A 27,405-nucleotide genomic window follows, 5' to 3' on the forward strand; every position below is an offset into this window, starting at 1 on the left:
GAGAGAGAGAGAGAGAGAGAGAGAGAGAGAGAGAGAGAGAGGGAATTATAGAATCAAATTTAGAAGTGCCCATGGAAGTCCATATAGAAAAAGCATACAGCAGAAACAATGTGGATTATTAATTAACATAACTGCCCTCTTTTGAATGGAATCTAGAAGCCTGAGAGAGGTTTTGGGGCACCACTCCAGATGTGGGAACAAAAATCCATCATAGGGAGGATTTGAGATATGAAAAGAATGAACAGCTGTTTCGCAGAAAGTAATGCAGAGAGCAAAAAGGGAAAAAAAAAAAAAAAACCATCAGTTTTTTTAGATGCAGAGGAAGCAACATTTCTAATGTGCTTATACCAAGAGAGATCAGAAGTCAGGGTAATCTCCAATAGTGATATATGATCTTGCCTAGAAATCAGAGTGTCATCAATGACAAGCATTGGAGCAGAAGAATTGATTTGTGAGATATAAAACAGGACCGAGTTTTAGATGGATTGAAATCAACTAAGTTATCTTTACCCCACTGGAGAATTACCTATAGATCAGCATTTAAGGAATTGATAGTCGATATTCAAGAAGTTGAAGCTGTTTGAGCAGAACAAGATTTCTCAAACTGGAAGGTTGAATGCAATGTGCTATCATCGGCAAAACTATGAATAAGATTTCCAGTCAGTGTAAGAATGTCATTAATATAGAAGAGGTAAAGAGAGAGAGGGAGAGAACTGAACCTTGGACAACACCAGCATTCGTGAAGAAGTTGGAAGACAGAGAGCCAGGTACCATCACCCACAGTGAATGGTCAGAAATAAAACTGGATACTTAATTACAAAAAACAGTTGGCAAATCATTAGATAGAAGCTTAGACATTTATGCCAAACACGATCAAAAGCTTTTGAAATGTCAAGAGCACGTTCTTGAGTTTCACCAAACTTTTCCATTGAATTTGTCTATAGACGGGCAAGATGAGCCAGAATATCACAAGTGGATCGACATTGACAGAATCAGTACTGGTGACTGTTGATCAGAGGGAAGGTTTCTAGACAGTTTCAGAGTTGGTTGGTTAATTGATTTCTCCATTACATTAGAAAAAGTAGAAGTAATTGTAATGGAGTGATAACTGGATGGGAGGGCCTTGTTACCATTTTTAAGAACTGGCTGGATATGAGCAAATTTCCAACCAGAAGGAAAAACACCTTTGGAATAAGAAAGTGTAAAAATGCAACACAAAACAGGAGTAAGTTCAGGGGCACAAGTTTTGAGAACAAGTTGAATAATACCATCAGGACCTGGAGCTTTCTTAGCATCAAGATTTGTCAAAATCCATCTGAAGACACTGAATAGAGCGTGTTGGGAATGGAGGAAGGTGGTTTACCAAGATCATTAATACACGAGTTAGAAGAAAATAGGATGTTAGCAGATCAACATTACCCATGGCTGAATTGGCACTAGAACCATCTGGTTTTGACAGAGGTGGGAACAGAGATGGGCAAAAGTTGCAGCCAATAGCTTTGGCAAGAGACCAGAATGCTAAGCTACCATTTGGACAAGAAGGAAGTTTTCTACTCTTAGTCTGTTCGAAATCTAGTTTGGACTGATTAATAACTGATTTACAATCGTTGCAAGCTTTGGTGAAGGCAGAAAATGAACCTGAAGATTTGGATACAAGCCAATTAGGATATTAGCAGAGGCATGACGCAAGAAAGCAAGCTTATACAACAACCGCAAAAAAAAAACATTTTACACATCTATTTGCTCTAAAAAGTTCGTCCAATTCTTCCTTCAATTTATTTAAGCTATCAAGTTCCACAACGACAGATTGAAGTTTGTTCCAGCAATCAACTACGCACTGGCTGAAGGCACATTTCCACACATCTATTCTACAGCTGTCTTCCTTCAATTTGAATTTATGCCCCCTCAGGTTTGTAATTTGAGCAAGAGAAAGAATCCCATCAGCACTGAGCCTGCTCAACCCATTCAAGGCCTTATACACCTCAATCAGATCAGCTCACACGTGCTTAGTCTCCAGATGCTGCAATTTGCTGAACTTAAGCCTTTCTTGGTAAGAGTACCCCTCTGTTCCCTCAACAAACATATTGTCGTTCTCTGTAATTGTTCTAGCAACTTCTTCCTAAAATAAAGTATCAAGACCTGTACGCAATACTCAAGGCAAGGCCTGACCATAGCCTTATACAAAGAGATAATCACCTGCTTATATCTACTAGCAAAATTGTTTATATCATTTGCAAGACCACATAACCTGCTCTGGCAGCCTTTCTGCACTGCACAGAAAATTTCATATCTGACTGCACAATTAGCCCAAGGCATTTTTCACCCGAGTATAGCATTTTTCACCCTGAGTATAGTAACACACAGTTGGTACGTTTCTCTGGGGTTACTTCTAACTATATACAATACTTTGCATTTGTCAATGTTAAACTTCAGTTGCCACTTCTCAGCCCATCTGCCCAACTTATCTAGATCCTGTTGCAGTAGCATACTGTCATTAACAACCCTGCTAACCATTGTATCATCTGCAATCATGGCCATTAAGCCTGATTGATATACCTTCATCAATATCATTGATAAATTAGACAAAACAACAATGGGCCCAAAACCAAACATTGGGGAACTCCACTAATAACATTAGTCCACAAAGAGCAGTGTCCATTGATTACCACTCTCTGACTTCTCTCGCTCAACCACCCTTCTATCCATTGTAGCAACTTGACCTGAGCTTGTTATCATCATTCTTCTCTTTCTTGTTTTCTTGGTGATCCCCTTCTACTTTTCTTTCTTTCTGTCTGTCTGTCTCTCAGGGTAACGTGAGAATTTTTTTTTTGGCTGGTGCAGCATAAGCCTCAGGTTTCCTTACACCATATGGCTAATAATAATAATAATGCCATACTGCTCCAATTTGTACAGTAGTCTTCCATGTGCAATAATATCAAAAGCTTTCCTGAAATCCAAGTATATGATATCAAAACCATTTTTTGCATCCAGTTCCTTTGTGACTACATCATAGTATCCAATCAAATTGTTTAGACAAGACTTCCCTTTAAAACACCCATGCTGTCTCTGAATTATTAACTGCAGTCTTGTTTAGATGATCCTGCAATGCTTCCTTGACCCGGGACTCCATTGTTTTTCCCAGAACAAAAGTTAAACTAACAGGTCTGTAATTACTCGTGTCACCCTTTGATCCCCCTTTATGAATTCGGGATACATTTCCACATCTCCAGTCTGTGGGGAACACCCTTGATTCCAAGGATGCTCTCGTAATTATGGCTAATGGTTTAGTTACTTCCTTTGCCGCCTCCTTTAATATAATGGATAGATCCCATCCACCCCATGTGACTTTCTTATGTTTAACTTCAACAATTTCTCCTCCACTTTGCTCTCAGTTATTACAAAATCATTAAGCTCACTGTTAGAATAAGCTTCTGTCCTCTACTGTCCTACAGAATTCCTCATGTGTGAATGTAGAGGCAAAATACTCATTCAGTTTGTCAACTATCTGAGCAGGATTATCAACAGTCAAACCTTCAACACGTGGACCAATCCGATTCAATCCCTTCCTTCTAAAGTTTATATAAGTACAGAAGACTCTGCAGTTTTTCTTTGCGTCCTTTGCCAAAGATTTCTTGTAATCTGTCTTCGCTCACCTAACCTACTTTCTGACTTTATTAAGGACTAGGTTATATCTACTTAAGCTTCTGATAATTTATATGTATCCGATGCATTTTTCTTCTCTGCCATGAGTCGCATTAGGTCATCTGACATCCATTTAGGCTTAAACCTTGAACATTATTAGCATTAATAGAGGCATATGATCCAAAAAAGAAGATTACATAGCATCAACCAAAAAAAAAAAGGCAAATTTCTGCACATCTATTCTACATCTATCTTTTCTTAATTTGAATTTATGCCCCCTTAGGTTTGTAATCTGAACAAGCAGAAGGATCCCATCAGAATTCAGCGTGCTCAACCCATTCAAGGCCTTATACACCCTCAATCAGATCACTGCACAGGTGCCTAGTCTCCAGCCACTGCAATTTGCAGAATTTAAGCCTCTCTTGGTAAGAGGATCCCTTCATTCCCCTCACCAATCTTGTTGCCCTTCTCTGTACACACTCAAGCAAATCTATATATATTGCAGTAGCACAACTGATGTAGATGTCTTTGTCATTGAAATCTTTCCTGATTTCTGACCAAACACGGTCAATCCATTCATTTTGCCATTATTGGATCTGCAGATCGAGAATCTCCTAATTTTTGCATAGACGATGTTATGTCGGTTTTTAAATCAATCCAGCCAACTGTTGTTACACACAAAATCGTCACATCCAAATTGTTTAGCAAATTTTTCCGCTTGAGCCTTCAAGACTGGACCATCTATTGAAAATCCAGCACTTCTTCGTGTGGTGAACCACTGAAGCAATGCTTCCTCAACATTTGTAACCTCGCACTTTCTAAATTTTTTTTTCAGTTATGTTCTTTTCCAGTGCCGATATGTAAACATCTTTATTCCTCTCAATACACTTGAAGAGGACAAAGAAAACTTTTTACACACTTCAATGTTTTTTGCTCAACATTCTAACTCACGAATAATTTCGACTTTTTCTTTACTTTACTTTAAAATGATAAAGTGATTTTCTTTAAAATGATAAAGTGATCTGCATACAAAGTTCTTAGAAGTCTTGAAATGCATACAACGTTCCTAAAAGTCCCGAAATGCATACAACGTTCTTAGAAGTCCCAAAATGCATACAAAGTTCTTAGACGTCCCGAAATAAATTTATGTTCGATGAATACAAGACATTTAGGGTAATGCGAATATAAATAGGGTAATGCGAATGTAAATAGGGTAATGCGAAAAGCGGACTATTGTATAGCCCTGTCCCTGGAAGACAAGTTCATAAACCGGCCACTAATCCAATGCAGGTGGTCATAATGCTAAGTCACCCTTTTCATTTTCGTCTATTCCAAGAATTGGGTTTTTGTGACTACCCCAGCAATTAAGAATGCTTGCATAATTACCAAATTTTTTCGGTATATCTGTGTAGTACACTAGTTATAACAGTGAACGATTGTATGGGAATACATGTAAATTAAAAACATTATGGCTTTTTGCTCGTTACAGCAGTGATCTCGTTATTTCCATGCTTGTTATAACCAAGTTCGACTGTAATTAGATGCTGGTGTTAAACTTTCAAATAATTGTAATAAAGTAAAGGAAAGCAAAACAGTTTCATATTTACAAAATATTTTCTGAATGGAGCTGCTTCTGAGCACGTCTTTTTGTCAAAATTGGTACTATTCGATATTTCTTGTAATACTTCCAGAACTGTGGAATAAATCAAATTTTTTTTCATTTTGAAACTGCCAAAAAATTACAAATTGTATTACTTTTGCTCCAACATCTTCTCTTAGCAATCTTTTTAAGTCTTTTTACTTTATTACTTTTTTTTTTACTGCAGTTTTCCTAAATAGAAAATCTTTTATAGGATTCAGAAAAAAAAAAAAACATGCTATTTTATTAATTAACCCGAAATATGATTTTAGTTTTACACATGACCGCATACTACCACATGCAATTACATTTAAAATATGTACATAACAGTGTGTGTGTGTGTGTGTGTGTGTGTGTGTGTGTGTGTGTGTGTGTGTGTGTGTGTGTGTGTGTGCGTACGCGCGCATGTGTGTGTGCATGCGAGACCAAACACTGGTCATATATTGGTCAATTATATTGCCCAAATGTATTTGCATCATCTTCAAAAGTACAACCAACTATATTTTTTTCATGAAGATCATGTTCTTTTAAGACATTTTGTAAATTTTTAAAGATACACCTCAAGAATATTTGCTGATGCAATCAAGGTAGTGAGAGGTGGGTTGGAAAATATAGCTTGGGGGGATACAGACTAATAGTCTAACTAGAGCCACAGGTAGAGATGAAAGTGATTCATGCATTGCTACTATTGGTTCATGCAGTAGCCTGGAAAGTCAGGTGTCTGGGATTTCAGATCCTGCTGTGGATCATCGTGGAACAAATGAATACATGGGCTGTATTAGGGTAACTAAGAGTAAGAACACATGCATGTACACCAATGCTAGGAGCATTGTAAATAAATTTGAAGTACTGATTAAGTCGTCAAATGCAGCCATTACAGGAATAGTGGAGACGGGGTGACACTCAGACATAATGGTATGCTGAATTTGGATATGGGGAGTACAATGTATACAGGAAGGGTGGATGGGTTATGATTTTAGTTTAGAAGAATTTTTAATCTAAGGCAGTGCATCCAGTTGACTAAGGCAACGAGTGAAATGTCGAGTCAGTTTGGTGTGATATAAATACTAGGGATAAAAAAAAAATTGAGAGTAGGAGTGTTTTATAGGCCTAATGACTGTGACAAGTACACCAAACAGCTATATGGGGAAATAGAGTGGGTGAACAATTAAACTGTCTAATAATGAGCGAATTTTAACTTTCCAGATGTTGACTGGAATTTGTGGATTGGTCACTCACACATTAGCAAGACTTTTGTAGATTTCTTGAATGACTGTTTCCTACAGCAGCATGTTAGAGAGGCAACAAGAGGAAGCAATACTCTTGATCTGGTTATCAGCAGTGATTCTTTATGCATTAAGAATCTGCAGATAAAAGACCCACTGAGTGGCAGTGATCACAGTGTATTAATGTGGAATTCAATTAAAAACATAACTACTATCAAGAGTAAAGGGAAAGGCTTTTTCAAGAGTGAATATAGAAGTCTCAGGCAGTTTTTAAATTGTGGCAGTGAGACCAACTCATGATGCTGCCAACAGCAAATTCAAAATGGGAAGTATTCAGGGAAGTAATCAAAGAAGCTACTAGGCTTTTAATACCAACAAAGAAATAAGCTTAGACCTACATGGAGGGTTCAGATGAACTAATGAGACACGTTGCAGAGAAGAAAAGTACGTGGGATGCATAACAATTATCAAATGATACAGAGGCCTAGGGCAGATTATATTATAAGAAGTCTCTAGCAAATAATGCAAAGACTTCTTTGCTTAACAGTAGAAGGAAGAGACTGAATCATATTGGGCCATTTGATGTTTATGGGTTAACTGTTGATGACCATGCTCAGGTTGCAGACAAATGGAATAGCTGTTTTACTACTATATTCACAATTCTTAAGTGTAGGGGATGCCAGAAGTTTATCAAACTCTAACGAGGAGCTAAATGACTTTGATGACTGAAAGGAAAGTGGAGGAGAAATTGTTGAGGATGGACATAAAAAAAAAAGGCACCTGGGGCAGATGGAATTTTTTCAATTATATTAAGGGAGGAAGCAAACCCTTAGCCATAATTAAGAGATCATCCTTGGATTCATAGGAGGTCCCCTATGGACTGAAGAAGTGCAAAAATATCCCCAATTCATAAAAGGGTATTATCAAAAAGCAACTTGAGTAATTACAGACCTGTTAGATTAATGTCTGTTCCAGGAAAAATAACAGAAACATGGTTTAAAGAAGTAATGCAGGGCCATTTAGACAAGCATGCAAATAGATTGCAATCACAGCAAGGATCTGTCAAGGAGTGGTCTTGTCTTAAATGCAAGTTACTGCTATGGATAAAGGGATGTTTAAGTGGAAGAAGCCAAAGAGTGGTTATCAATTGGCACTGCTCTTCATGGACTAATGTTATTAATGGGATTACCCAGGGTTCAGTGCTGGTACCATTGTTGTTTTCAATATTTATCAATGATACTGATGAGGTACATCAGGCTTAATGTCTAAGTTTGCAGATGATACAAAGGTTGGCAGGGTGGTTAAAGACAGTCATCAGTGTGAGCTACTGCAACAAAATCTAGGAAAATTGGGGCGATGGCCTGAGAAATAGCAGATAAAGTTCAACATTGACAAATGGTTACTGCTGCACTATACATGGGCAGCAGTAACCTCAGAGTAACTTATCAACTGTGTGGTACTACACTCAGGGTAGTGGAGAATGAAAAAGACCTAGGGATAATTGTGCATTCAGACATGAAATTCTCTGAGCAGTGCAGACATGCAGCAAGGACAGCTCATGAGATATTGTCATTGATATATAAAAATTTTACAAGCAGGGATAATGAGGTGATTATCTTTTTGTATAGGGCCATGGTTAGGTTGCATCTTGAATATTGTATACAGGTTGGGAGGCCTCACTTTAGGAAGGAGTAGATCTCCTGGAATGAGTGCAGAGAAGGGCAACCAGATTGATGAAGGGAACAAAAGGAACTGAAGCCTTTCTAGGTAAGAGTGGCTTCACTACAGCAAGCTGCAATGACTCGAGATCAGGCACATGGGGTGGGGGAGATCTCATTGAGGTATTTAAAGCCTTAACTGAATTGAGCAAGCTGAATGTTAAATGGTATTTTTCCACTTTCTGACACTACACACGAGGGGGCACAGATTCAAGTTGAGGAAGGATGGTTGCAGGACAGATGTGCAGGTTTGCCTTCAGTCAGCAGTTGGTTGATTGTTGGCATAGGTTGAATAAATTCAATGAAAAACTAGACAAATTCTTGGAGGGTACAGATGGGTGAACTTTTTTTTGGCTGATACTATATAAGCATGCTTATTTGCATCATTTGCCATTATTACTACTACTTTTGACAGTGGGCAACAACAGTATTCATTATCAATGGTTTCCAACCAACAACATAGTAAATAGCACATAGTTTGTTAATGATATTAGCATTGGTAGTGGCAAATGATGTAAGAAAGCAAGCTTATAGAGTATCAGCTAAAAAAAAAAAAAAAAAAAAACTTTCCCATCTCACACAACCATTCCCTACCAACAGTTTATCTAGTTCTTCCTTAAATTTATTTAAGCTATCAGTTTCCACAAAAAATTATGGAAATCAGTTCCAGCAATCAACCACCCACTGGATAAAGGCAAATTTCCGCACATCTATTCTACGTCTGTCCTTTCGTAATTTGAATTTATGCCCCCTTAGGCTCGTAATCTGAACAAGTGGAATGATCCCATCAGAATTCAGCATGCTCAACCCATTCAAGGCCTTATACACCTCAATCAGATCACCGCACAGGTGCCTAGTCTCCAGCCACTGCAATTTGCAGAACTTAAGCCTCTCTTGATAAGAGGATCCCTTCATTCCCCTCACCAATCTTGTTGCCCTTCTCTGTACACGCTCAAGTAAATCTACATCCTTCCTAAAATGAGGCCTCCAGACCTGTACGCAGTACTCAAGGCGTGGCCTGACCATTGCCTTATACAGAGGGATAATCACCTCCTTTTCCCTGCTAGCAAAATTCCTATATATCATTGACAAAACCCCATGACCTGCCCTGGCAGCCTGTCTGCATTGCTCAGAAAACTTCATATCTGACTGCACAATTACTCCCAGGTCTCTTTCATTTTCTACCACCTTAAGTGTAGTACCACACAGTTGGTACGTTTCTCTGGGGTTACTTCTACCCATATGCAGTACTTTGCATTTGTCAAGGTTAAACTTCAGTTTCCACTTCTTAGCCCATCTGCCCAACTTATCTAGATCCTGTTGCAGTAACATACTGTCATTATTGTCAATAACAACCCTGCCGACCTTTGTATCATCTGCAAACTTGGACATGAAGCCTGATATACCTTCATCAATATCATTAATAAATATATAATTCAACAGTGGGCCCAACACCAAACCCTGGGGGACTCAATAATAACATTAATCCATGAAGAGCAATGTCTATTGATTGCCACGCTGTTGTCTCCCACTCAACCATCCCTTTATCCATAGCTGCAAATTTCTCTTAATGCCACTTTGTTCCAATTTGTACAGCAGTATTTTATGTGCAACACTATCAAAAGCTTTCCTGAAATCAGGTATATGACATCAAAATTATTTTTTGCATACAATTCCTTTGTGACAGCATCGTAGTATCCAATCAAATTGGTCAGACAAGATTTCCCCTTAACCAACCCATGCTGTGTCTGAAATATAAATGCAGTCTCGTGTAGATGGTCCTCATTACTTCTTTTACCAGTGACTCCATTATTTTCCCGGAAACAGAAGTTAAAAACTAACAGGTCTGTAATTACTCACTTTCACCCTTTTAGCTCCCTTTGTGAATTGGGGATACATTCACACATCTCCAGTCTATGGCAACCTCCCCTGAATCCAAGGATGCTCTAATAATTGTGGCTAAGGATTTTCTAACTTCCTTTACTGCCTCCCTTAATATAATTGGACAGATCTTATCCATTCCAGATGCCTTTCTTATGTTTAACTTCAATAATTTCTCTTCCACTTTCCTCTCAGTTATTACAAAATCATTTAGCTCCCTGTAAAGAGTTTGATAAACTTACAGCATCCACTTCCCTAAAGTGTCCCTCACATATAAATGTAGATGTAAAATACTCATTCAATTTGACAGCAAACCGGGCAGATCATCAAAAGTCAAATCATCAATATCAAATGAACTAATGCGCATTTAGGGCTAGAGCCTCAAGCTGCGAACAAATTTAGACTATGTATATAAAGTGCTTAGCATCATAATACACAGCCATTTCTGTATAAACAGAAAATTTTTAAGGTGGCATCGTTTTAGGTTATATCTCATATTGTGAATACTGTCTGGGTGGTGGTACCTATCTGAGAATAAGTAACACTAGTCTTCTCCTTAGGTGAAGCGTTACTTATTCGAAGTAGTGCAATATCATGGCAACTCGTTGTGAAGGTATTCACAATATGAGATATAACCTAAAACGATGCCACCTTAAAAATTTTCTGTTTATACAGAAATGGCTGTGTATTATGATGCTAAGCACTTTATATACATAGTCCAAATGAACTAATTTGATTCATCCCCTTCCTTCTCCTTCTAGTGTTTGCATAAGGAAAGAAATCTTTGCTGTTTTTCTTTGCATCCTTTGCCAAAGATTTCTTGTAATCTGCATTTGCTTGCCTAACCTCCCTTGTACTTGATTACAGACTAGTTCATATTCATTATGGGTTTCTCTGTCGCCTGATAATTTATATACATCCCATGCATTTTACTTCTGTCACATGACTCATTAGCTCATCTTACATCCATTGAAGCTTAAACCTTAAACAGTATTTCTTACTTGGTACAAAAAGCCTAGTTGGTTCTATGTTTAATTCCGTGAATGTTTCCCATTTAGAATTTTCCGATGGTAACATAATCAATTAGTCTCACTATATAGAATTTAAAACCTGTCTGAGACCACTGTAGTCGCCTTTACAAAAGTAAAATGCTTAACTTTACCCTTGATATCTTTAAGTTGTTGTTGTTATTTGGTTTTTAGGAGCATTAGCAACTAAGGCCATATTGCTCCGGTGATATGCGGTGGTCATTCCCTGACCATTCCACATCCTCTGTATTTGGTGGTTACGGGCTCGAACCCCGGTCTAATCAAGAAACGTGTGCTACGCACTGCTGCTCCTGCCCACGGAGGCGCCTACACCTTTAAGTAAATCCCACATCAATACAATGCATTCACTGACACCTAGTGGTTCTTTTATCTGTAGATTCTTTATGCATGAATAATCACTGCTCATAATCAGATCAAGAGTATTACTCCGTCTTGTTGCCTCTCTAACATGATGCTGTGAAAAACAGTCATCCAGTAAATCCACAAAAGTCTTGCTAGTGTGTGAGTGACCAACCCACAAGTTCCAGTCAATATCTGGAAAGTTAAAATCCTCCATTATAAGGAATTCGGATTTACTGGCCCACTCTATTTCTTTGTACAGTTGTTCATTGCACTCATCAGAATCATTAGGCTTATAACACACTACTATTCTCAATTTTACTTTCCCAGTGCTTCTGTCACACCAAACTGACTGCTGGATGCACTGCTTTAGATTTTATGTGCTTCTTAATTAAGAGCATAACTCCAACCCACTCCTACCCTGCTGGCATTTCTGTACACTCTGTACTACCCATATTTGAATTTTGCATCCCTTATATCTTAGTAATACCACACTGCTGATATCCCAACAATGTCTACATTTGATGGCTTGACCAGCACTTCAAATTCATCAAATATATTTGCTATGCTCCTAGCATTGGTGTATATGCAAGTACATGCATCAGTTGTTACTCTTAGTGCACCTGTTCTTACTTTTAGTAAATAGTTAATATTAGTCCCTGTATGGGTTGCAAAACAACAGCAGTTGTACAAACTATGTAGAGGTACTGATAACACAGAAATATAAGCTAAATAATAATATTAGTTGCTTATTTGCTGTAAAAAATAAATAAATAACTGTAAGAATAATTCTAACACAATTCAAGATATGACTTAGCCACTGCTTTATGCCACATATCATGTGGTATAAAGCAATGGCTAATGGTATCTTCACAGTACAGGAGAAAGAGAATACTTTTTTTTTTTTTTTTTTTTCGAATTTATCAAAGTCAAAGCTAGATTTAAGATTTTTACAAGAAGATTCTCCAAACTTCAGTCATACAGAATAGGGAAACAAACATTTTGATAAATTTTTAAATAATATTCAAATTATTTATGCTAACAAGATTTTCTTAGCAGTCATTTTTTTTAAGAGAGGAGAATTTCAGTTTCGAAAAATATATGCCAAAGAAAATTTTTCATAAAAAATGGATTCTGAAATCTTTTAAAACTAGAATTTTTAGTATTACCAGCACGGCAACTATTGGAAAATTTAGAACTGAAATTTATTTTAAATAGTAATGACAGAATTTTTTAAAATATATTCAATAACAAAAGCTAAAAATTGATTTTTATTTATAAAAAGATGATTTAGTAACTGGTTGTTGACAGTAGCATGTATCAGGATTTACCATTGATGCGCACACATTTTAGTTTATGAAATGTTTCAAGATTACAATATGGAAGCTATTATAGAATTAAATTACTTTTATGGTATATGACAAGTTTATGCCAAGAGAACTACGTTGAACTAGTTATTACCTTTTTGACAATGATGAGAATTCCAACACAATCCAAACTTACTACCAAACTTTCCAATAGCATGGCAAGATCCATCACTTGGACAAGTATTAGGACACTGCTCAACAGGCTTGTTCTCCTTGATAAAATGGCCACCTCTTCCACCTCTTGCAATTCTGTCCCAGTCTATAGTATCGACATAGCAAAGGCTTGGATTTTTTTCAATCCTCACTGACCCTCTCAAGATGTCTGTAAAGCCATGCAATCCAATCTCATGCAGTTGTAGCATTTCAAATACAACAAATGCATAGTTATGAAACAACATGGTGCCTCGAATAACTGCAAGGTTCGGAAAAAGCTTTACAAGAGATTGAAGTCCTGAAGCTCTGTATAACAGCAAATAGCCAGAAATTTCTTTTAAATGTGGAAAAGATACATTTTCATAATCTTTTGGAACTCCATTATCAATTAGCAGGATCTGAAGAAAGCCTTCAATAACTGTACAGTTCTCCAGTTTTTTAAAGTTCTTAACAGAGTTGCGAATGTCAATGTTTCCACACACTACAAAAGAAAGCAGGAGGAAAAACAATAAGTTAAAAATATATATTAAATTTACCTTATTACCACATGTGTAAACTTATATACAATACATGCACAGAAAGTTGATACATACATTATTGCAAAATTGAAATGTGAATAATGTGAAAAGTTCTCCATTCTATAATTATCTTAATCAACTAGTATCAATATTGACAATAGGTGGAAGCTGGATAAACATAACTCAGTAGTTTGTGGACCTCTCACCCTATCACCTTGAATACAAAAGGGGGGGGGGGGATTTCCCCAGGAGCTCACATCTGGTGAGTATGGGCTCAGTACACCCAGGGTCCCGAGCTGGATATCATCATTCTTCTCTTTCTTGGTGGTTCCTTTCTACTTCTCTCTCTCTCTCTTTCTCGGGGGAAATGCAGAAATTATTTTTTTTTGGCTGGTGCAGCATAAGCCTCAGGCTTCCTTGCACCATATGGCTGGTGATAATAATAATATATCCAGATATGGCAAAAGTTAATATGTTAAACTCCAGCTTAGGAATCAATTGAAATAAGAAAGGATCTCAGAACCATAATGAAGATATAACAAAATCAGTTACAATTAAGAAATGATTGTTTTGTGAGAATTAGTTAAGCAAATTATGTAGCATTACATAAATGAAAATCATTTAAGCAACTCCATATAATTTGTATGTATATTGGATAAATAAATTCATTTATTGATTAATTTTTCCAGTGTTGTTACAGTAGTTTCATTTTGTGAATTGTGCGCCTCCAAGGTCAAAGGTTTAAATCTATGCATGGAATTTTCCTGGAAACTGTGTAATTTATGGTTTATCCAAACTGCACACCACTTCTAGGATATTCATTTTATTTGTTGCTTTATTAGTGAATTTACTGTCCATTCTAGGTCATTAATAGAATAGAAGTAAATTATGGTCCTGAAATACTAAAGTACAAATTTGAAATGTCTTTGTTTGTAGCAAACTGAAGCTATGAATTTACTGCAAGAAAAACTTAACAGATCAAAGAAATAATAATATATTCAAAGGTAGTCTGTCTCTGTTGCACTGTAAAAGGCTGTCATTATAATACATAAAACAATACAATTTAAAATATACAGTGCATGAATTAATACAGGTTTTAAAAAATGTGTGTGTGTGTGTGTGTGTGTGTTCTTAATATGGAAGTGTATACACAGAAGGTTCAAGAAATGCTGTTGCCTGGTTGCCTATGAAACTAAGAAATCTGTTATTGGCAATTAATATTTTACATGACAGTCTAACATGACTGAACTGCCAATTCTTTGTTATACAATCACTGTGGTTTGTATTTTGCAAGGACTAGTGTGACTTTGGACAAAGGTAAAAAGCAAAAGGAGAAAATAATAATAGTCGAACGAAACATATCCACCTTTCATGGGCAGCAAGAAAATTAAAGTTATCTGGAGAGTATTTAGTAACTATTTCTTATTCAATGTCGATACAGCAAACTTTATCCTTTTTTAACTGTTCAGGTAAAAAAAATTAATAAATATCAAAGACTTCATTTGTGAAAACTTTACACTGTTTATCCTGTAGAGCTTTGTTCACATTCTGAATCCCATAAATTGAAGAGTGAACCAGTAATTAATCATGTCTTTTGCTTTTTTCAATTTGTGTTGTTTCAGTATGCTGGTAATCATTAATTTAATATATAGATTAAAGTGGTACTTGTCTATAATCCCCACCTACCAGTATAAATTATAAGTAAGTCTAACCTAACCAAAACCTGTGTATATTTATATTTATTTACCTTTTATATATATATTTTTAGTTTGTACATAAGGTTAATGGTGAAGAAGGTTTTGCTCCTAGAGTGGGGACACCGACTACTGGCATGAGAATAATAGACAAGTACCATAAAAGTTAATGATTGATGCACAGAAATTTAATTTTCACATGTTTAATTATCAACAGACAGTCCAACATCACAGCCCAAGGTTGATTGATATTACTAACTCCCAAGGCTGGCTGCCTTGGGAGTTGGCATTACATAAATTTAACATTAACAAGCAAGGTAAACACTGGTACTTTCATCTCATCGTGTGAATCAAGTTTATTATGTAATTTTTTTTTTGGAATATGTGCATCTTATGATTCAGCAAATACAATTTTCATTTTTCAAAACAAGAATTTTTTTAAATTTAATAATTAAAGATAAAAATCCAACAATTATTACATAACAATTTCCTTTTGTTCAACAAGCAGTACAAATAACATCATCTGGTACCCACACTTTATTCTGTCCAAACCTAGAGAACAGTCAAAATATAACTGGTAAATTTTCTGAATATCTGTAATGATTGTATGCATGGGTGTCGGCAGGATATTTTGCAAGGTGGTGCATCTGGGAATAAATTTTTTGTTCACCAAATTTTCGAATACATGCAATATCATAGGTTTCAATAAATTAATTAAAATATTAAAAATTGTGTATTATTTCGAAATCCAAGGGTAGTGCACTTGCACCACGCTGCTGGTGCCCATAATTGTATGCCATTGTGATCTTGTTAGAAGAACAAATGGTAGAATTTCTTAGGCTGGTTTTTAACACTTTTAAGGCATGAAATATGAGTGTGTTTCAGAAATTCAAGTGCTCTTACCTGAAACAATTTATAATCAAGTAATTAAATTATGAAATAACAAGGACAAAGATAGGAATGTATAAACAATTAGCATTACATTAGTAGAGACATACGATGCAAGAAAGCAAGCTTATGCACCATCAGCCAGGGGCAAAAAAAAAAAAAAAACCATTTTATCCCTGTCTAGCTCAGCCTTAAATTTATTTAGGCTATTAACTTCCATAACAAAAGATGGAAGCCTGTTCCACCAATCAACTACCCACTGGCTAAAGGCAAATTTCCACACATCTATTCTACAACTATCTTTCCTCAATTTGAAATTGTGGCCCCTCAGGTTCTTAGTCTGAGCAAGATGAAGAATCCCATCAGCATTCAGCTTGCTCAACCCATTCAAGGCCTTATACACCTCAATCAGATCACCTCGCAGGTGCCTACTCTCCAGGCGCTGCATTTGCAGAACTTAAGCCTTTCTTGGTAAGAGCATCCCTTCGTTCCCCTCACCAATCTTGTTGCCCTTCTTTGTACTCATTCTAGCAATTCTACATCTTTCCTAAAATGAGGCCATAAGACCTGTACACAGTACTCTAGGTGTGGCCTGACCATTGCCTTGTATAATGGGATTATCACCTCCCTGTCCCTGCTAGCAAATTTCTTATATATCATTGACAAGACTCCATGACCTGCCCTGGCAGTCCATCTGCACTGCTCAGCGAACTTCATATTTGGCTACACAATTACCCCCAGGTCTTTTTCACTTTCCACTTCCCTGAGTATAGTACCACACAGTTGGTATGTTTCTCTTCGGTTATTGCTACCTATATGCAGTACTTTGCATTTGTCAAGGTTAAACTCCAGTTGCCACTTCTCAGCCCATTTTCCCAACTTATCTAGATCCAGTTGGAGTTAACAACCCTGCCAACCTTTGTATCATCTGCAAACTTAGACATTAAACCTGATATACCTTCATCAATATCATTGATAAATATACAAAACAACAATGGGCCCAACACCGAACCCTGGGGAACTCCACTAATAACATTTGTCCACGAAGAGCAGTGTCCACTGATTACCACTCTCTGTTTTCTCTCCCACTCAACCACCCCTTTATCCATTATAGCAGCTTACCCCCTTGATGCCAAACCTCTCCGATTTGTACAGCAGTCTTCCATGTGCAACAGTATCAAAAGCTTTCCTGAAATCCAAGTATATGATATCAAAATTATTTTTGGCATTCAGTTCCTTGGTGACCACATCATAGTAACCAATCAAATTGGTCAGACAAGACCTCCCTTTGACAAACCCATGCTGTGTCTTAACTATTACTGCAGTCTTGTCTAGATGATCCTGCAATGCTTCTTTAACCAGTGATTCCATTATTTTCCCTGGAACACAAATTAAACTAACAGGTCTGTAGTTATCAATAATAATTAATAAATAATAATTATATTCATGTAGGTTGGCTGAGTGTGTATGCAGTGAATTATTATTATATAATTTGTTTAGGGCAATAGCTGTAGGTTATGAAGAAGTTAACATATAGGTTTGTGCTATAGCATCATGTTTATATGTAGCCAAATACTAAGTAGTTACAAAATTGGCATCTTTTAAGTATATCTCATATTGTGAATGCCTTCACAAGTTGCCAAGGTATCGTATTACGTTGAATAAGTAATGCTTCTCTAATAGAGAAGACTAGTGTTACTTATTCTCGACGGATACCACCACCCAGACGGCATTGTTTCAGAGCTTATTGGCTCTTCATCAGTGGGTGGGCAGGTACCCTGGTGTTACAATGATGACAACCCAGTTGAAAACTCCACAATATGAGAGATGCCTGATGGTGTACAGTAATTGAAAATTACATAATTTGTTTAGAGCAATAGCTTCAGGTTACAAAGAAGTTATGGCAGTCTTCTCTATTAGAGAAGCATTACTTATTCAAGGTAGTACAATACCATGGCAACTCATAAAGGCATTTACAGTATGAGATATACTTAAATGATGCCAATTTTGTTCAATTGGCATAATTTATATGTCAATACAATGTCTCATCACAATAATTAGACTTGCTAGAGGGAAACCAAAAATGAAACCAATGTCCAAAGATCTATATATTACATGTATGTTTTTTTCTTCCCCTGATGAAAACAACTTGTTGAGCTGTGGAAACCAAAACACATGTAAAAATGCTGAAAGTCATTAGCCCACAAGACCATTTACTGCTAATTATTCAAATTTTCAAAATGGTATTTAATTTTTGTTATATTTAATTAATGTTTAAATATAAACATTTATATTTATAGTTTTTTTTTTTTACATTTAATAATTAAAAGATGAAAATCCAACAATTGTTACATAACATTAATGTGCCATTCTTAGAACAGTATATGGTTATAATATTTTAATTTACTGAGGAAGATACATAAAATGTCATAAGAAAGCAATGCAAAAAATTCAAATATTACTAAGAACAGATATTTTCAAAAGTCAATGCAAAACTATATTTTGTAACATGCTAGTTTTAAAATCAGGGGATGCATAACACTCTTAGCAGCCTAAATTGCATAATGTGGCCTGCTGGTTTCTCATGTTTATACTTTTATTGTGACTGCAAATCCACTGAATTAATTAAGGGCAACCAGTTCTCAGTGACACAGTTTACAATGGGCCATTCATTTTTCATGGCAGCACACAACCTACAAGTCAGTCACAGAATCCACCATACCTCCAGATGAAGCAATATGGCTCCTTTGCACATGCTATAGAAAGTATACTAAATGTGTAATCATAGTACTAACCCTTGACATTTATAACACATTCTCAATTATCTGTGAATACAGTCAATCAAAAATAAAACAGTACTTTAAATCTAACCCCACAGTATGTTGGGTTGGTCCACTAGTTTATTTTCAGTTTCTATCTTTTGATGTGGGTTTGCATCATCATGGTGATACATTTTGGGAGGGAGTTCTTTATGCTTCTAAGGGGTTTTTATATACATCTATGAGCCAAAACATTATGACTACCCTGTCTCCACAAACAGATGCTTCCCACAACAACTAGCATCACTGGCTAGCACAGCATATATAGTGGTGGCACAGATAGTGCCGTCACTAGCAATGCCTGCCAGTTTGTCAGTACAAAGACTGTGCAATAAGAAAAGGAAAGCAATTAATGGAGTTTAAACAGGAAATGATTTACAGCACTAGTAAGGTAGGGGGCAGCACTGCAAGCACATTGTTGGCCATTCAGGCGCCCCTGTAGTGAACACATGGCAGGAATGGTCCGAAGAAAGAGAGAGCCATCCAGAGTGCTAAAATTGGGGGAACCACCAATGATTGACAGTTGAGGTGAACTGCGGTTCACACTTGCTATCTGGGACAACTGACGGCTCAATCCCTAATTAACAAACAGGGCACACAGAGAAATACTTCCGAGCATACCATCCAGTGGACACCCTTGTGGATAGGCCTACAGTGTAGGAGACCTGTTCATGTGTCCATGTTGACAATGTGTAAGCGACACCCCCACCTACAGCGGGCACAGCAGCATCATTCCTGTATATTGAATGACTGGGGGAAAAAAGTAGCCTGGTGTGATTGAATCAATGTTCCAGCTCCATGATATTGATGGAAGAATGCATATTTGAAGGCGAACAGCTGCAACAAGACTGCACAGCTGGATGAGAACAGGCTGGGAGCAGTGGTATCATGGTTTGGGGAATGAGAACCCAGTGAAGTCCATAAAAAGACAGACATCACTCATCCCCCTCAACACACCCTCACTGCCTGATTCTACCTCAGCACTGTTTTGAACTAAGTTTTTCCCTACAGGGTGACTGTATATCAAGATGGCACTGGACTCTTTCAAGAAGACAACATCTTGTATCACAAGCCAGCATCACGCAGGAATTGGTTGGAGGATCATGTTGAGACATTGTGTGTGTCCCCTGGCCACCAAATTTACCACAAATGTTCATTGACAACAATCTCAATGAACATTTGTGGAATGTGGTGGAACACAGCATTCGTCAATCTACACCAGCCGACCGGGCTAGCCGGGTGGGTAAAGTGGCTGCCTGGCAACCCAAAGGTCACGGGTTCGAATCTTGCCTCGGGCTTGGATCAGAGTAGAAAAATGCAAAAACCTTGGGAGCTGCAATATGGCCACAGAAGTCGATGCACCAACAACTAACAGAAAAAAAAAAAAAAAAGGGAAAAAAAATCTACACCAGGGCCTTGCCCATTGCCAAACTCTGGGATGTCCAGCTGGTCCAAGATACCTGGGGACACCTTGGGCAGTCTTGCAGAGTCACTGTAAGTGGTTATCACAACGAAAGGCAGCCCAACACACTATTAGGTAGTGGTCATAGTATTTTGGCCTATGAGTGTATTTTGAATACCTTTAAGGTAACCTACCTTTAAAGCCTTCATGTAATGTAATATGGTGCATATTCACTCTCAAGAAAAGCGAGTGCGGCAATCATGAATTAAGCTCAGGATGCAAACAAGAAAATACTGCCCTCCACTGTAGGCAAGGGTCCTCCCGGTGATACTGTATTCCCCCCAATCTCTCCCCCGATAGCTTACGCAAGGAGGCAGTCGCTCCCACGCATCCATATAAACATGGCATGGTCCATACTTGTAACTAGCGCCACTTCACTGCACTCGACATTATAGCAGTAATCATTTTCAACGCTAAATTAATCACTGATAAAATATATATATATATATATATATATATATATATATATTTTTTTTTTTTTTTTTTTTTGTAATCAATTCTGTGAAGCGAAACGTTCCGGTATGAATATGCATAACACTGATGAGTGAATATGTGTATATATGGATGAGTGAATAAATATGCATATAAACTAATTTTGTTTTTTTCTGACAAAGCACGACATTATCAGAATGTGAATTCCGAAGCGACATTTAACTTCTAAAATTACTATTTTAGGATATCAAAATTCCAGTTTAAAAAGACGATCAATTACAGCTACTCCTTAAAAACAAAACGACTTTACTGGTCTCTCCCGGCGTATCATATGCACAACAAAGCCGAATACGATATTCTTTTCACAATTTCCATCCCTCTTAATTCTAAGTTCCATAGTATGACCTAGTTTATTAGGACAATCCTCAATATGCTCCTCCCAGCTTCCTTTGGCACGATAACAAGTTAGGATGTTTACAATTCCGAGCTGATCGTAATAGAAGCTCGTACGGAAGCGCCACCTGCATAAAAGTAGTTCAACGAATGGAGTTGGCAGACAATATCAAAACGTAAAAGTAGGTCACTGGGCTGAACGTCGATCTGGGAATGTTTACAACTTGCGAGTATACTATACCTGTTCAACTGACACCCGATAGAACAACACGAATATCGATGAAAATGAAATTAAACAGTGATAGGTTTAACCAACACTGAAATATTTAAGACATTCTAAATATGAGTATCGAGAATGATCAGCGTTGAAAGAAATCCTGACCACAGAAAAGATATATATATATATATATATATATATATATATATATATATATATATATATATATATATATACAGGGTGTCTCAAAAATACATGGCATAACTTCAGGAATGAGTTCCTCATATGTAGACAATAAAAATATTTTATATCAACATAGTTCCGGAAATGCTTGGATCCCGAGTTATTAACCGGAATGTCTTATCTCCCGCAGGTGATTTCCTTCATCACAAGGTACTGACAGAAACTGGTGGTTTTCCATTCGGACCATGTACTCAAATCAGGAGCAAGCGGATATGCACTTTATGTACGGCAATGTTCTGGAGGCTCGTCGTTTGTACCACGAAAGGTTCCCAGAACGATGTCAGACAGGAAAACGTTTGAAGGTATCCATCGCCGCCTTTATGAACATGGGACCTTACACCTCGTGCTGCCGACAAAGGACGACCAAGATATACGACCCCTGAAGTAGACGGGTGGACCAACTGCCTGGCCTCCGGGCTCACTGATTTAAACCAACTAGATTTCTTCTTCTGGGGCCATTTAAAGTCATTAACTCTTAATAATTTAAAGTGGAAACTCTCTGCAATCGAATTGTGGCAGGTTGTGAGACAATACGAAGCATGCCAGGAATTTGATATCGTCTTCGTGAGTCGGTGAGACATCGATGTGAGGCCTGTATTCAGGCAGAAGGTGGACATTTTGAACAATTACTATAAGGTGATGTGAACAGTTAAGTGTCATAGACAGACCTTCAAAACTCGGAAACCAAGCATTTCCGGAGTTGATATAAAATATTTTTATTGTCTACATATGAGGAACTCATTCCTTAAGTTATGCCGTGCATTTTTGAGACATCCTGTGTATATATATATATATATATATATATATATATCTTTAAAAACTACTGTTGCAATTAAGCAACAATTGTTCTAAATTGAAAAATTAGGACAGGACCGAGGCCTACATACGTTTGGCGTTTTGTACACTTGAATTGGGGGGGGGGGGTTGTGTTTGTTCATAAGCACGTTCATCGTTTTGCAAATTTGAACATCTCGACTACGAGCAGATCGCGTCACTAGCCCTATACGAAAGGACAGTATAAATTTCTTTTTAATACAGAAAGAAAAGACAGTATATTGGTCCCAAAGTGAAATTACAGGCTGCCTTCAGCCTGACAGTGACTGAATGTTGACAAGGTAAGTGCACGGTGATGTTATATCCGATATTATTTTAAACTTCGTAGGGATAAAGTATTCCACGCAAGAGGAAAAAAGGAAGTAAAAATGGCCAAGCAGAAAGACTGCTTGGCCATTTTTACTTCCTTTTCTTGAGAGAAAGTTTTCTTAGCTCATTATCAATGCAGATTCATTAACATCCAACACCTTCTGGTAGTGTAAAGTACCGGGTTTTAGAGGGAGGGGGGTTTCCCTAGTGGCTGAGCAATTTAATCGACGCACATTTCAATGACCATTAAATACTAACAAATGAATTCATTTGTGATGTTAGGGTCAGCAATGTAAATAACAGTTCGATTTGTTAAATGTAAACAAATTAAAATACAGCCATACCAAATGTCACATAATATTTCAAATGCATGACATTGATTTTAAATGCATTGATATTCTCTGATATCAGATACACAGTCAGTGATCACTAAATTGTGACCATCCAATCCGTAATGGATTATGCCGCATAGCCCGCAGTATAAAAACCCGACTAACTTCGTACGCTGGAGCAGTAGTCATTGGCATCTGATCGTGCAAGGCTTTCCACAGTATCGAAACTAAGCACCCTTGTCGGTTGATTACGACCGAATATGTTTCAGATGTACAAAGATGGCTTGGAATGGACCCAACCACTTCCGCTAACAGCAACTGTAAAAGATCATGCAAAGTGGATTTTCGTGGAGAGAAAAGACTGAAGCGCATTGTACAGGCTCAAACAAAAGGTAATTGTGCGACATTTGCCTTCGCAATACAATATGAAGAATACAAGAACAATAGCCCAAATAACGATACGTCGTACACTAAGACATCTGGGTTTCACAGAAAACGACCAAAGAGACACCCTCCCCTCGCCACTGATCATTGTCGAAGGCAAATGCTGCGGTGCGAACAACACGCTGGTTGGATACTGGAGGACTGGAAACGACTATGCTGGTCGGATGAGTCCAAATACTTGGTGCAACGTGCCATCAAACACCTTTTTGTGTGGTACTAGCAACACGAGTCCATGGATCCATCGTGCACGGTGCCCACTACCCAGTAATAATAGGGATTTAGGAGCACCAGCGAACAAGGCCATATTGTTCTGTATGTACTGTCTGTAAATTGCTTGTGTTCTGAGGTTCGATTTTCTGTTTTCTAGATGAAAAACCCGATTTCTGGAAGAGAAAAAAAATTCTACCCTCGCCTGAGACCGAATAACTCAGACATGTGAAAAAAGCCCATAAAAATTCGCCACATCATCCACGGGACTCGAACTCAGGTCTTTTCCATGGGGTGAGTGGAGGATGGCGATAGCAAGAACTAAGACCCCTGCTGCATACGGACCAACATTTCACTGGAGAAGTCTACTGGCAGGTCTTAGGAGACCATGCACACCCTGCCATGTGGCATTTTTTCCCGGACAGAAATGGGATGGCCAGCACTGTGCAGGAATAGTCAGAATAACACAGTAAAGATATCACCAATCTTGATTTTCCTCGAAAGTCGCCTGACCTTCCAACTAAACACCTGTGGGAAATTCTGAAATGGGAAGTGTGCCGTATGAACACGCAAGTGTCATCTATTCCGACACTGTCGAAATCTCCTGCCATGCAGCCAGCAAAGCAGCAGATCCCTATGGACATCTGGTGGAGTTAATGCCTAGGCGAATGGCGGCTGCTACCCATGCGAACGGTGCCCTAACACAGTAGATCGTCACAATTCAGTAATCACTAAACATTTCACTAAGTTTATACATTCATTGATATTCTCTCTGATAATACATGGTATGGGAGAGTGGACTCGCCCATTGGCAAGCGATTACCCAGTGGATATATGCTCCTAGTATTTTAGATATTTACTGCGGTTTTTGCGCTAAAAAATTGATATAATGTAAACATAAAAGTTTGATGAGTAGATAGATATAACTTTTGCTGGGTTTCTCCACAGGGTTATCAAGATTTATTAGGTGTTTGACAAAGTGTTATGACATAATTAGATCCCATAGACTTCTATAGTAAACTGTTTCCATAGATTAACATAGGGAAGCCATTATGATGTACATGTAAAGTCTGGAAAATTAAGAACAGAATATTATTTTGAATTTGCGTTGGCGACAATCCCCGTTACTCGGTCTACGTCTGACAACCGACTAACGTCGGTGTCAGACGTAGATAGCAAGATTTTTCCTTCCATAAACGGGTTTTTTCGTTCAGCAAACAGGCAAATCGACCAGAAAACACAAGCAATTTACAGATAAATTACATGTATAGGAAGATGTTTATTTACAGGGGACCCTAATATCATAATTTGGTTTGTTTGTTTTTTGTGCGCATTCATTCAAAGATGCAGAATGTCAAGAATACCTAAAAGCCCTGGAGTTAGTTACAGCCAAAACTTTGCATGAGTAATATACCTGTTACAGGAAATAATTCTTGTAGGTTAAATACTCTAAAGATCAAGTTTTTGCAACTAAACTGCATGCACACTATCTCAGTGATGAATGGTTTGATTACAAATGTCTTGGATAATGGTATTTAGATTCTTGCTCCAGGAACCATATTCCTATAAAGGATTAGTTAAAAAAAAAGAGGGGGGGCTTGCTATGCACTTTAGGATCATCTCATTAGATCCAATTGTCGTCGGCACGAGCAGCAGTACAGAAATGCAGCCTGTGAATCTTCTGAGGGGCAGTTTGGCCAAATATACTTGGTGTCATTATACTGCCAGTGTTCACAGTATCAGAACTCTATCCAACCATTTATTGATTACTTAGAAACAGCGTTACAGGTTCTTAGTGGTAGAAATGTACTTTTCTTGATGGATGCAAATGTGGACTCGATAAAGTGGAGCAGTCCCCAGACTAATGACAAGGGGGAGTTAATTGAAGAGTTCACTTTTACCCATCGTTTAAAGATCTTGAATTCACAAAGGACATCCACCAACTTGTGACCCCTCGGGGTCATTCATATATAGATGTTTCGTTGGCAACTTCCACCATCGCTCCTAAAATTAAAGAATGGAAGATTCTCTGGCCACAAGTGACCATAATGCCATTACGTTCACTGTTAGAAATGATATTCGTTCGAGGAACGACAACTCGGATTTTGCGAGATTCGAGACCAAATCTGCAAATTGGCAATTATTTGATTCTTCTATTAAACACTCACTTTCTGCTGATCAACTTATTGACTTGGAGTCTATCTATTGATGATCAAGTAAATTTCATACAGGGAAATATTTTGTAGGCTTGCGACGACTTTATCCCTGCCAAGAAAAGGAAACCGTATCACGTGCCGTGGTTATTGGCTGTTCTTTAGAATCTTAAGTCACTTAGAAGTGCACATCAGTATCAGAGGGAAAAGAGTAATAGAACTCGCAATCCCTTGGAAATGTTAGTACTTCAGAATCGGTATACGATTGCACGAAGATAATATCATAAAGATATTTATAGGCATAAGAAAGCTTCTTGGGAAGACTTGGTTAGTTCTCAGGGAAATATTAACCCCTGGGGACTGGTCTACAAACTAATTAATTGCAAACTACAACCTGAGGAGATTTATACATCTGTAAAACTTGATGGAAATCAAGACACGCTTTCTTGGACCTCAACTCTTAATAGGATTCTCGACGTGATTATACACCAGAATGACGAGTCTAATGACTCTCTAGAACAGACTAATATCAAGATTAATAATTTTAAATTATACTGGTCATCCTCACGAACCCCCCTTTCTCTTGTGAAGATATGCGCTCAGGGAAATGTCCTGGGCACTATTATATTGAAGTTAAAATACTAAAAAGAACTTGGAAGGCTGCTCCAGATTCTATAATCTTCCTATTCAACTCATGTTTGAATAATTGCTCTTTTCCGAAGTTCTGGAAGAACGCTATCTGAAAGATCTTGCTTAAAAATCCAGAGAAACTTGCTGATGACCCGCTGTCTTATAGGCCCACTGCACTTCTCCTGGTGATGAGAAAAGCCTTAGAAAAACTAATTGCATGCAGATTATTGATGGTACATGGAGGAAAGATTATCTCTCCATGCCAATATGGATTTATGATGGAGCGAGGCACAAAAGATGCCGTCTAGCTTTTAGCCCTTAGAGAGCAGACTAGTGCAAGATATCTTTTGTCTTTGTCGACTTCAAAGGGGCCTTTGACACACTGTGGTGGCAAAGTGCCCTGACGAGGTACTGGGAGGACTAGGTGTCTGCACCTTTATACAAACTTCTAAGCAGCTGCTTCTCGAATCGATCTTTTGCAGTTAAAAATGAAATTAAAGAAGTCTGCAGATATCAAAGTGGGAAAATCTGCAAGAGAAACATGAAATTTTTCAAAATATTTATGGCGTGAACGGTTAAATTGTGCCAGTGCGATTTAAAGGCATAAGCGGTTAAAAGAAAGATATGAGAATGTTCATGATAACCCAAGAAGTGGTCATCTGTTCCACCAATAGAAATGAGGGCAGAGTTAGCAAAATTTCGGGACTTTGTGTAACAGATCGTCGACTGACCTTCAGAATGAAGGCTCATAAATAGGATATGAACATTTCTTCAAATTCTGCATGAAGATTTAAGCAAAAGGAATGTCTGTACAAA

The 27,405-nt window shown here is 37.7% G+C and overlaps 1 protein-coding gene across 1 annotated transcript in view; it reads right to left on the reverse strand.

The window, feature by feature from the left end:
• LOC150080650 (insulin-like peptide receptor) overlaps positions 1–27,405 on the reverse strand; it is a 514,932-nt gene that overhangs the window by 326,430 nt on the left and 161,097 nt on the right. The window contains 1 exon segment of the mRNA XM_090381758.1: positions 12,956–13,495. Within this exon segment, the coding sequence (XP_090237884.1) occupies positions 12,956–13,495 (540 nt within the window).

This window comes from Mastigoproctus giganteus, chromosome 9 (genome assembly GCF_048544385.1).
Source record: "Mastigoproctus giganteus isolate SK-2022 chromosome 9, ASM4854438v1, whole genome shotgun sequence".
Classification (NCBI taxonomy): Eukaryota; Metazoa; Arthropoda; class Arachnida; order Uropygi; family Thelyphonidae; genus Mastigoproctus; species Mastigoproctus giganteus.